The sequence below is a fragment of the Malania oleifera genome, chromosome 7 (genome assembly GCF_029873635.1).
Source record: "Malania oleifera isolate guangnan ecotype guangnan chromosome 7, ASM2987363v1, whole genome shotgun sequence".
Taxonomy (NCBI): domain Eukaryota; kingdom Viridiplantae; phylum Streptophyta; class Magnoliopsida; order Santalales; family Ximeniaceae; genus Malania; species Malania oleifera.
Genome location: NC_080423.1, coordinates 88969394 through 88980281, shown reverse-complemented (window position 1 = coordinate 88980281; position 10888 = coordinate 88969394). Strand labels below are relative to the sequence as shown.

At 35.7% G+C, this 10888-nt stretch overlaps 1 protein-coding gene across 1 annotated transcript; it reads right to left on the bottom strand.

Moving 5' to 3' along the window:
• Window positions 1-7385: 7385 nt before the first annotated feature.
• Window positions 7386-10084, bottom strand: LOC131159896 (cationic peroxidase 1-like). Its single transcript, XM_058115112.1, has 3 exons — window positions 9724-10084; window positions 8723-8914; window positions 7386-8107 (listed from the first exon to the last, which is right to left on the bottom strand). The coding sequence occupies exons 1-3, from the start codon at window positions 9973-9975 to the stop codon at window positions 7556-7558; spliced, it is 996 nt and encodes a 331-aa protein (XP_057971095.1). The 5' UTR covers window positions 9976-10084; the 3' UTR covers window positions 7386-7555.
• Between the last annotated feature and the right edge of the window lie 804 nt (window positions 10085-10888).

The window sequence follows — 10888 nt, the reverse complement described above, 5'->3', positions numbered from 1 at the left end:
TTTGGGTGAGACACATTTCAGTAAGAAGGAATAAATTATTTATAGTTTGTGGCCATATGAGTACAATTATAATATACCTTACTTTTCAAATCATCATTTCACCTAAGAAAATACATTGGCAAATATATTCTCATAGTCATATAGATATATAACACGAGCTTTTATAAGCTTTAAAATCATTTCTTAAATTCAATAATTTCAACACATAATTATCCGCGAAGTTCCTGAGAATAGGGAAGATTCCTGCCCATACAGGTAGCTTCGCTCTGTCCTAACACATTATACAGTCAGGTATGACCACATCTGATACCTATTATGGCACTCACCTTACTCAGTAAGCCCTCAGGTGAAGAGTTTCACTTCGCCTCAATTATTTATGTCATTAACTCACACAATTCATTTCTCATATTTAACATTCTTTATTTCTCAATTTCCATTCTTTCTTTCATTTATCATTTTAGCCAATTTTATCAATCTTTCACTTTCCGTTTCCAATTTTACATTTCGGCTCATAAGTATCCTTAGTATCAAATACCAACATTGCGTCTGTAACTCATGGCCACCTTGAGGATCTTTCTATCTACACCATGCTTCCCCCCATAGTCAAGGTTGTGCGGCCCGAAGGCTGTATCTAACCACGATTGGCCGCCCCAGTTAGATCAAATATCATATCACATATCGCGTCTGTAGTATGACTGGATGGCCTATAACCTTGATCTAGACTCAGGGGGCCCAACAATCCTACAAAATGGCTTAGTCGACTGTCGCGCCACATGCTCCAAGAGTCAGTGTGGTTGCACTAACATCACTAGCAACGGTACCGTGCTCAATATCATAACCATCCAACAGGGTTTACCACCACATACCCGCAATCATTATGTGGTATTGGCATTTTATCATTCATATTTCACGTAATTCCACATTTCTCATTTTCATATTGTAGAATTAACATTGGAATATTTTCATTTCACATATTCACATTTCAATATCAGTATTGTCAACACATTTCATCATTTAAATGATATTTTCTCAATTCATAATTCACCTCATCTTATACTATCATATACATATCTTATTTCACAATCACTCAATATTTCTCAAAGCACATTTCTATATTTCACCTTTTTTCATTTTCTCAGAGAATACATTTCTTGCACATTTCACTTTCATCATTTTCCCACATTTCAATTCTCATATTAAAACACATTTCAGTATCACATAATTCACAGGGTAAATCATCTAACTTAGTTTAAACATTTCTCAATATAAATCATATGCCACACAAATTTCATCTTATATTTATATTATATTAAATTTCAGGTAAAATAACATATGTCATTTTCACATATTTCTCAACCCATAATTTTCATAAAAACACTGTTATAATTTATTCCCCGTACCTGGTTTACTGAGAGTCTCACTAGAATCTCAAATCCTACGCTCTTAGCGCCCGAAATTCAACTCCTGCAATGTGCATTTTCCCCAGATTAATTAATCTATTTCTCTAAAATAATACTCATTTAGCCTTCCCTAGGCTTCATATACCTCAAATTAATATTTAAACTATTATTTAGCACCCCCACTTAATTTTCTAAATTTTTCCTATAGGTCCCAAAATTACACCCGCGGCGCTCACTCGGACCCTAAATTCCAGAAATACTACTTCAACCCTAGATGCTCAATATTTTAGCATTTCTAAATTAATTCTAATTAATTAAAAATAAGCCCCTTAATAACTCCCGTACCCCAAATTTGGGGTTTTGGCACAACACCTCCACGAGAATTCCGTCCTGTTGAATCAAGTGTAATCCCAAGAGGGGGGGTGAATTGGGTTTAAAAAATTCTTTGGCACTAATTCACGGCTTAAAATCTTCTTATATATTTACCAATAAATTCGTGTTACTCAAATACTTTTGTGCAAGACTAACCAACTTAAGCATATAAATAATTTAAATGCAGTGCTAAAAATAAAGAGTAAAGGGAAGAGAGAAGACAAACAAAATTTTACGAGATTCAGCAGACTTGGCCTACGTCCTCGTCTTGAGCAACCACTCAAGGATTCACTAAAACCCTACTCCTTAAAGTGGGACGGAGCTTCCCTTGCAATCCGCTACTTACAAGAGGCACAACTTCCTCCTACACCGCTGCTTACAAGAGATACAGCTCTCTCCTCACACACCGGTTCACACACCGAACCCTATATACAATAGAATCTGAAAATTAACACTCAAAACAATTCTTCTAACAAAAGCTGGTGAGTACAATTCAAAATCCTAATACATTAACTTATGATATAACTTGAAGCTCATGAATGTATGAAAACGATACAACCATTTTATGTATGATATGCTTCAACACACAGATCCCTATTTAACCAAAACTCCCAAGTATAGATATATTCAAAATGTTTTAGAGTCAACTAGGGTTCTTAGTTCACTTTGCAAAAATGCACAAGTATGTTTGATGTGATCTAGTTAACAAAAAACTTTGTCTTGAATACACACTCAATCAAAATCACAAAGTTTTATTTCAAGTATTCAATGACAAATTGAGTATATTAATTTTCAGAAAATATCCCTCAATTAAATAAGTACCAAGGATATTTAATCAAGCTTTAATATATCTAAAATATAAATCCTTTAGAAAACACCCACTTGAATAAAAAATCAATCAACCAAGTTAAATAAGTTTTCTCAAGTAATGATCTTTTCAAAAATTCAATTTTTATATGAATATGCACACTCAAGATCAAAACTTCTCTAATGATAGTCAAGAGCACTTGATAAGATGAGATGAGATGAGATGTTCTTAAGAATAATAACTTGAAAGATCAAACCTCAATACTAGATTGAAGTATAGTTGAGTAAACAAGTTCCCTTTGAGAATCTGAGTTGATTTTCTAAAGCTTGAAGATTAGAGATTGAAGAGTAGGCAATCGTATAGCACTAGGAGTAGATTTTCAACGTTCTTGCAACAAGGTGTGTTCTTCTCTTTCTTATGTGTCCAACTTCTGTTCTAGGGTTTAGATATTCAGAATATATAGTATATTACCCTTAGGATGATCTCAGCCGTTGGATCAATGAAATAGTTCGCGAGTCCTTTTAATAAAAATATGATTTTTAGACTTTCCCGCGACTTCAAGCAACCGAAGTGGGGTTCAGGCTCCTGAAGTGACAACTTTAGGCGCCTGAGGTTCCAGGGTCAAGCGACCGAAGTACCTCTACCAGGTTCTGTTTTCCCATTTAATTCTTCAGACTACCGAACTTAATCTTCAGGCAACTGAAGAATTTCTTCAGGCGCCTGAGGTTGAGTTCAGGCTACCGAAGTCCTCTTTTTCTCAATTATTCATTTTCAATTTAAAATTCTGCTTTGCTTCTTTGCTTAGGTCTTTTATAAAACAAGTTTTCCATGATTTTAAAAACTTTTCTAAGCCCATGTAAGTTTCCTAATGGTGTATATGAAATGCACGAATCCTAACAATCATTTTAAGTTATGTTGAGCCTCAAATTAAATCATACGAAAATGTAAGTACATGAGTTCTAAATACCCATTCCTAAGATATTCTTGAATTTTGCTGCTTGCATCTTGATTCTCGTACTCTTTGAGTTCCATGGTGCTTTCCAAGATTTGTAAGTTTTACTTAAAGGCTTCCATGACTCGTTATCTTTCCGTGCATGCTGAGTGTAAGTCCTATTCACAAACTCGATGCACATATCAAATACCAAGTGATTTGTCATTATCAAAACAAGATTGGACTCGTAGAGTCAACACGTCCCGTTAGACTTGTAGAGAATCATCCCTAGATTCTTGTGATGGTGTCCGTTCGTCAATTGAACTTATAATTTGCAAGAAATTAAAGAAAAAGAGGAAATTGGCTTAGTCATAGGGGTACGCCTACGCCGCTCCTACCACCAATCCGCTCCGGTAGAAATGACGGCAGCGGAGAATGGAGTCTAGCAAAATCTTCGAATTTTTGATCAGGCAAAAATACGTCACGAAATCGAGGAGAGAGAGGAGAGAGAGAGAGAGTTCCTGCATGCAGGAAAAGAGAAGAAAAGAAGAAGAAGAAGAAGAAGAAAGAAATAAAAAGCCTCCTAAAACTTCTTTAAGCTTCAGGAGAGTATAATAATAATAATAATAATAATAATAATAATAATAATAATAATAATATATTTAATTAATATTAATAATAATATATTTATTAATAAAAATAAAAATAAATTTTAATTATTATTATTATTTTTTCTTTTTCTTTTTTTTAATCTGATTAATTAATTAATTAATTTTTTTTTCTTTTTTTTTGGAATCACTCAACTAATCTTCTATATCCCTTCTTGGGATTATTATATTCTCCCCTCCTTATAAAAATTTTGTCCTCGAAATTTGCTATTCCCCTGTTTCCCATCCTTAAAAGAAATACTTCTAATTTTATTAATTACCCTCACTTATGGTGGAGGATCACCGTGGTTACAACAAGGTTCTGTGAGTTACAACTATTCCAAAATTCTCCCAAAACCATTCATATTTCAAAACTAAAAACTCTATCTATCCAACGTTATACTATACAAATAAAAATATACAATATTATTCTTTTCACTTGACTGGATCAACTCTAAGCTCCACCTAACAAGTGTGGATATCTCTGGCGCATCTGATCCTCTAGTTCCCAGGAAGCTTCCTCAACGGCATGATTGCGCCATAAAACTTTCACCAGTGGAATCTTCTTCGTGCGTAGCTCCTGTTCCTTCTAGTCAAGAATATGCACTGGCACTTCCTCAAAAGCTAAAGTATCACCCAACTCCAGTGCTTCATATCTGATCACATGGGAGGGGTCTGGGACGTATTTCCTCAGCATAGAAACATGGAATACGTCATGGATCCTAGATAGGACCAGTGGTAATGCCAAACGATAGGCAACTGGACCCACTCTCTCAAGAATCTCGAATGGTCCAATATACCTAGGGATCAGCTTACCCTTCCTCTCGAACCTCATAACACCTTTCAGCGGTGCCACCTTCAGGAATACGTGATCTCCTATGTCAAACTTCAATTCTCGCTGACGAGTATCAACATAACTCTTCTGCCGGCTCTACGTTGTCCTGATCCTGTCTCTGACGAGTCTGACTTTATCCTGAATCTTTTGTACCAGCTCTGGCCCCAATATATAGTTCTCCCCGATCTCATCCCAGTACAGTGGAGATCGGCACCTCCTGCCATACAACGCCTCATACGGTATCATCCCAATGCTGGTCTGGTAGATGTTGTTATACGTAAACTCGACCAGTGGCAAATATTGCATCCAATGACCTCCAAAGTCCAGCACATATGCTGGCTGCATGTTCTCTAGAATCTATATCGTCCTTTCCGGTAGAGTCGACTGCAAAACCAAGTCAACAATGAACGCCTGGTGATCGCCCTCTACCAGCTCCACACCAAACCTCTCTAGATCCATCTGGATCGAATTCTGAATCTCCATTGCAGACACAAATGAATCCACTGATTTCCGACTCAAAGCATCAGCGACCACATTAGCTTTTTCTGGATGGTAGCTGATAGTGCAGTCATAATCCTTTGTTTGTTCCAACCATCTCATTTGCCTCATATTTAATTTCTTCTACGTGAAGTAATATTTTAAATTTTATGGTCAGTAAATATCTCACACCTACCCCCATATAGATAGTGCCTCCAAATCATCAGCGCGTAAACCACCGTTGCCAATTCCAGATCAGGGGTAGGGCCGTTTTTCTCATATTCTTTCAACTGTCATGACGCATAGGCTATCACTCTCCCTTGTTGCATCAACACACATCCGAGCCCTTTATGGGACGCATCACTGTAAATTACGAACCCCTCTTCTCCTGAAGGAATCGTCAACACGAGCATAGTGATGAGTCGCTGCTTCAATTCTTGGAAGCTCTGTTCACATTCATTAGACCACTCAAACTTCACTTATTTCCTAGTCAATCTAGTCAATGGGCCTGACAGTCTAGAGAAGCCCTCAACAAACCTGCGGTAGTACCCAATCAATCCCAAGAAACTCCTGATCTCGTGCACGTTCTTTGGTCGTGCCCAGTCTACTACCGCCTCAATCTTACTCGGATCAACAGAAATACCACCCCTAGATATAATGTGTCCAAGGAAGGTAACCTGTTCCAGCCAAAACTCACACTTCTTGAGCTTCGCGTATAGCTTCTTCTCTCACAACACGTGTAGCACTATACTCAGATGCTCCTCATGCTCCTCTGGGCTCTTCGAATATACCAGTATATCATCAATAAATACTACCACAAACTGATCCAAATACTGGTGAAAGATCTTATTCATCAAATCCATAAATACCGTAGGAGCATTCGTCAACCCAAACGGCATAACTAGAAATTCATAGTGACCATACCGTGTTCTAAATGCCGTCTTCGAAACATCTTCCGCCTTGAATTTCACTTGATGGTACCTAGAGCGTACGTCTATCTTTGAAAAAATATGTGTCCCCCGTAATTGGTCAAACAAATCATCGATACGCGGGAGCGGGTATTTATTCTTGATAGTCACTTTGTTTATTTCCCACTAGTCAATGCACAACCTCATCGATCTATCCTTCTTCCTCACAAACAAAATCGGTGCTCCCCAAGGCGACACACTGGGCCGAATGAACCCCTTATCTAACAGTTCCTGCAACTTAATTTATTAAATAATGTCATTTCTTAATTTATCTTATCAAATTTGAATAAAAATGGTAAAATTATCATCTTATTCAAGGTAAAATTTTATGATTTTATCTTTTTTTTCTTTCGGTAAAAGACACTTACCTTCCTTGAGGTTTGGCGAAAAGACAAAGACCTCCTATGAGGTTTAAAAAATGTCACGGACCTTTCTTGAGGTTTAGAAATTGTTATATACCTCCTCTAAGATTTAAAAAAAATAATATATATATATATATATATATATATATATCTGCTCTAAAAAAAAACTTGTTTTTTTGTAAAATACAAGAAAAGATTTGTGTTTTTTTTTTGGGAAATTTCAGGAAAAGTCCTTGAAATCTTTGATATCTCAAAGAAAATCCTTAAAATTTTTAAAATCACAGGAAAGACCATTGTATTTTTACCAAACCTTAAAGAAAGTCATTATCTCTTCTTTTTTTTTCCACTTTACTTAATAGTTGACTAATGGTCAATTAGCGGAAGGTAAGTTTTGTAAATAAAATTAAATTTAAAAATTTTTTGAATTTTTTTTTAAAAGAAAAAATGAAAACCTCAAGAAATAGAGTTTCATATTTAAAGATCTTTGAGGAATTACTAGATTTTATCCATATTTATAAATTAATAATATTAAAATAGACTACCACAGCTAACACACCAAAATGTGTAGTTTCCTACGAAAAAAAATAAAATAAAGGAGCAAAATGTCTTTATTTCTTCTTTTGCTACTCACCGAACCAAAGCACTACCAAAATCAACCAAAATGAAAGCGCCAAAAAAATGAACACATAAATTTTTTTGAATACTAATAAATTTATTCAAGCAAACGAGCGTGGTGCGCGGGCCGGTAGATGAGATTAGTTGATTCTCCTGCAGTTGGTCCTGATCCGGCCGCTGGTGCCGGTCAGAGGGCTGAGAGCTCCCATCTTGATTATGGCGTTGGCGAAGTCCGTAAAGAATGTTCCTTGGTTGGAGCCGTAAGTGTTGACTTGAGAATCCGTGGAGCCATTGTTGAAGAGCTGCTGGTCGGAGTGAAGCAACCCCCTCAGGCCCTGCAGATTCAGGTAGTAGGCGTTATCAAAGGTCGTGGGACTGGTGGCGTCGAGCGGGGAGGTGTTGTTGTCGCCGCCGGACGCGGGGCAGTTGGAGCGCAGCGACGCCGCGAAGGTGGCGTTGATGTTGGTCTCGTTGTAGATGCGGGCGCGGAAGGTTGTGCAGCGGGCGAGGCCGATGGTGTGGGCGCCGGAGAGAGCTACTAGTTCTTGGGCGTTTAAGCCTTTGTTGGAGAAGGAAGTGAGGAGGCCGCTGAGGTTCAGCGTCGGCGCCGGGATGTCGGTGTTGGCAAGGGCAAGGCTCGCCGTCGTCGAGTCTCTTCTTCCTAGTTGGACCGTCCAACTGGGTCCACCCAACTGCTCAAAACAAAATAATAATAACAATAATAATAATAATAATTGAAACCATTTTTTTTTTTTTAACGATAATGTCAAAACCTTTAACACTCGTTTGATCCACAAGGATAATAGGTCTACTCCTTCACTATTCTCCAATTAAATTCCAATAAATTATCTTAAAAAAAAGTCATAATCTCTCAACACTTTTTTACTTAAATATAAGGGTATTAGCAACTATAAAATAGATATGTAATTATGTATATATGTCATCTATTATTTTCTTGAAGATAATATAGAGTTGTAGATAGTTTCTTAAAATAAAAAATTTACTAATCTATTCATTGATAATTGTATTTTTAATTTTAAACTTCTGAAAAATAAATTAATCACCTTTCCTTAATTAAAGTAGAATTAGCTTCACATAATTTTGAACTTGCTTTTTATTCAAAATAATATGTAAAAAAAAAAATTGTATAGTTAACTCTTAAAACTTTTTAAAAATATTTATAATGACTTATAATTACAAATTTTTTAATTTTTTAAAAAATTAAATAATTTTTTACATCACATCTTTGACTTGCTTCATAAATAAGTTTAATTAATCTCAAGAAAAAAGATTAATATTTTACTTACAATGACAACAGAATCGCGAGCAGCAACTGCTAAGAGGTCGGCACATGAAACAACACCGGGACAAGAGCTCTCTAATTGAGATTTAATTGTGTCAACGACATCGAATCCTCTCAAAGAATTCAAATTGGGAGCCGCTGTCTTCTCTCCCGTAAAATTTGCGGTGTCGTCCAACAACACTGATGCGTCACATCCCTGTATTATCATATAAATTTCAATCAATTAATTATGCATGCAATCACATCCTTGTATTATAATTATTAATTTTCTCTAAAAAAAATTGTGGGTAATTTACAAAACTTCTCTACTTTAAGAGAAGTGAAATTAATGAGTGGAAATTAAATAATTAAATTAATAGATTTAATTAATTAATGGAGTAATTTGTTGGGGGGGGGGGGAGGGGTGTTATTTATCATGTATCTTATCATTTTAATAATTGAATTAAGACTTTAGGGACAATGCATGGGCCCATGATTACTTGCACGTCCTTGTAATGTGTGTGGTTAGGAAATAAAGGCGCGTGCATGGGACAGACAAAAAAAAATCCAATCATGACTTTATAAAAGACATGCAGATTTAAATCCACGAAGCTCCCCTTACAATGTTCACAATTATTTTAATTTTAATATTTTTTTTAAGAAAAAGTCAAAAAGCCAAAGCTTCTGAATGGAGCTTGCTTTTGATTGGAGGACGAGTCAAAAAATTCTGTAATTTTTGTTTTACTTTATGCAGCACAATTTACTAAAAAGCTAAAACACACGAGGATTTAGAGACCAAAACAAGAACAAAAGACAGAAATAAGAAAAGTATAGTGCTGGCCTGGCCACACTGAATGGTTTCTTTTCATACACGACAGTAGAAAGGATGGACGTATGAGTCAACAAGGAAGCCTTAGTAGGAAAGAAAAAACAGTACACGCGCACGCATAGAATTGATAAATTAATTAAGCAGAAGCATATATGCAGGAGCAAGGTAGGTTTAAGAAGAAGGGGGGATCTGAGTACTTGGACAAAGCAATCATGGAAATGAAGGCGAAGCAAAGAAGCCCCCATGCGAGCCTCATTCTGAATAGCTGTGTTCACTGCGGATCTGATAATAGAGAGGGCGTTTGGACACGTTGTGTTGTAGAAGTTCTGGCCCGACAGCTGAGCTGAGGCCATTCCCACCACACACCACAATAACAGTGAGACACCGAAGCCATATCTGAAGCTAATATTGCAGGGGGAAACTGAAAGAGAGTAGGAGAAAGCTGCCATTGCCACTTGGTTAACAATGGCTCAGTATCAGAAGAAGAAGAAGAAGAAGAAGAAGAAGAAGGCTGCAACTGGCTCAGTGGTGGGTTAGGGTGGAGAGAACCATCCTGTATATATACGTGAAAAGGGCCCCTGGGCTATTTCCTAGGAGCGTCCTGGACGTCTCTCGCGCGGACCAAGTCAATGTTATCAATAATAATAATAATAATAATAATAATAATGGAAGGAAAATAAATAAATAAATAAATTATTATTTTAAAAAATAAAGAGAGAAAATGAAAATAAAAGTAATTATGCCTTTGGGAGTATGGATTTGAATTTAGATTTGAGTTTGTACAAATTTCAATATAATTTTATATTATATTATATATATATATATATATACACACACATTTGGTGGTATATGGATCATATAAATTTTTGACATGCCAAAATAATCTCACGAGATGAGTCAAATAGGCACCATGTATATTATCGAGATTGTTCACCATGATCCAAATTAAAAGATCCCTACAAGGCATGTATTCTGTACTCGAGAATGAGGTTCATGAGAAAGTCATTTCGTGAGCATATATTTTTTATTCCACAAGTCAAACTTTCTTTTAAGAGATATCGATCTAATCATATTTTTGGATTTTGAATAAACGTATACTTACAATGATAATTAGTGATCCAAACTATTTAAAGTATAAGTGCATGATTTGTTGTCTAAAATATAATGTGTCTAACCTAATAATTAAAAAAAAAAATTAATCGCTCTTTTTTAATTAATGATTACAATTTAAAACAAACTTTTTAAAATTACTCAAAATCTAATTAAGGATTTGATAAGTGTTGGGAAAAATAATTATACGAATATATATGAACCAATTCCCACAAGTAAATCAATGGAATAATGCAAAATAATAAATAAAAA

Excerpts from the sequence above, each read along its gene's own strand:
- LOC131159896 (XM_058115112.1), bottom strand. The coding sequence starts at position 9,975 with ATGGCAGCTTTCTCCTACTCTCTTTCAGTTTCCCCCTGCAATATTAGC. Across the intron at positions 8,915-9,723 it reads TCCATGATTGCTTTGTCCAA|GGATGTGACGCATCAGTGTT; the intron begins GTACTCAGATCC and ends ATGATAATACAG. Across the intron at positions 8,108-8,722 it reads CTCGCGATTCTGTTGTCATT|TTGGGTGGACCCAGTTGGAC; the intron begins GTAAGTAAAATA and ends TGTTTTGAGCAG.